Source organism: Orycteropus afer, unplaced genomic scaffold, assembly GCF_000298275.1.
Source record: "Orycteropus afer afer isolate SDZICR_OR568_19922 unplaced genomic scaffold, OryAfe1.0 scaffold00083, whole genome shotgun sequence".
Lineage (NCBI taxonomy): Eukaryota > Metazoa > Chordata > Mammalia > Tubulidentata > Orycteropodidae > Orycteropus > Orycteropus afer.
Window position 1 is genome coordinate 5,496,842 of NW_006921670.1, and position 999 is coordinate 5,497,840.

The 999-nt window shown below is 43.4% G+C and overlaps 1 protein-coding gene across 1 annotated transcript in view; it reads right to left on the reverse strand.

The window, feature by feature from the left end:
* Window positions 1-999, reverse strand: part of SLC25A17 (solute carrier family 25 member 17) — a 54,653-nt gene that overhangs the window by 24,695 nt on the left and 28,959 nt on the right. Inside the window, exon 8 of the mRNA XM_007941769.1 lies at window positions 590-672. Within this exon, the coding sequence (XP_007939960.1) occupies window positions 590-672 (83 nt within the window). The remainder of the gene's footprint in view (window positions 1-589; window positions 673-999) is intronic.

A 999-nucleotide genomic window follows, 5' to 3' on the forward strand; every position in this document is an offset into this window, starting at 1 on the left:
ATTTGACTTCCTGAAGTGTCAGTTTCTTTGAGTAAAACAGGGACATGACAACAGTACGTGACACTGTGGGGACAGTCAGTACTAAGTGGGCTTATCCATGTACAGCATCTAGCTCAGGGCCTGGCACACAGTCAGCACCCGAAAACATTAAGTCATGCTCTTACCATCAACAGTGTCACCAAGATGATGCCAACTGTACTACTTCCCCTCACTCTCTTCCCACTAGGATCACTCTATCACATCTGCTTGCTTCTATCGATGAGAGAGGGCATAGGATACGTCACTGATGGAAACACAATACCCAGTCAGAAAGGTCTGTGTTGTATTGTGAGAGAGTCCCCTTTCTAAAGGAGTTCTGCGTATTTGTAACTAACAAAGAATAAGGACCTGAACTTTTCCATTATTTCCCCAAAAGTTGTTATATGGCACAATATATGCAATGAGAGGTACCTGAGCACAGCACACAGGGGTGAGGTTTCCTAGGCTGCCGTACCTACAGCACTAGGGCAGGGAAAACAAGTTCAGCCGCTCCTTGGCAGAGAGGACTGCTGAAAGACAGCACAGAGCGTGCAGATGCTACCAAGCTCACCTTACTCGCTGGTGCAGAAGATAGAGAATGTTCCGAAGACTCCCCAAGGTTCTGTTTTCTGGATTTAGTCTGTGACGCCCAAACTGGGGAAGAAGGAAAAACGAAATCATGACTATTACTGTTCTCTTTATCTTCACTTCTACCTGGATAGGAAACTAGTAGAGTGAGGTCTTACAACATACAGTAACAAAAATATTTAAAAAGTACCACAGGTTTCATTAAGTCTCTATTTTTCAATGAAGTTAAGTGTGAGCAAGCATGAGAATTTAGATTTTCAGAGAATGAAGAAGGCAATTCTACCTTAAAAAAAGGAAAAGAAAGTCCAGGATGATGCTTTAGAGCTTGATGGCATGGCTTAACTTCTTTACAAGGTTCTGATAACCACTACTCGGTCAGAACCTCTGCAGCCC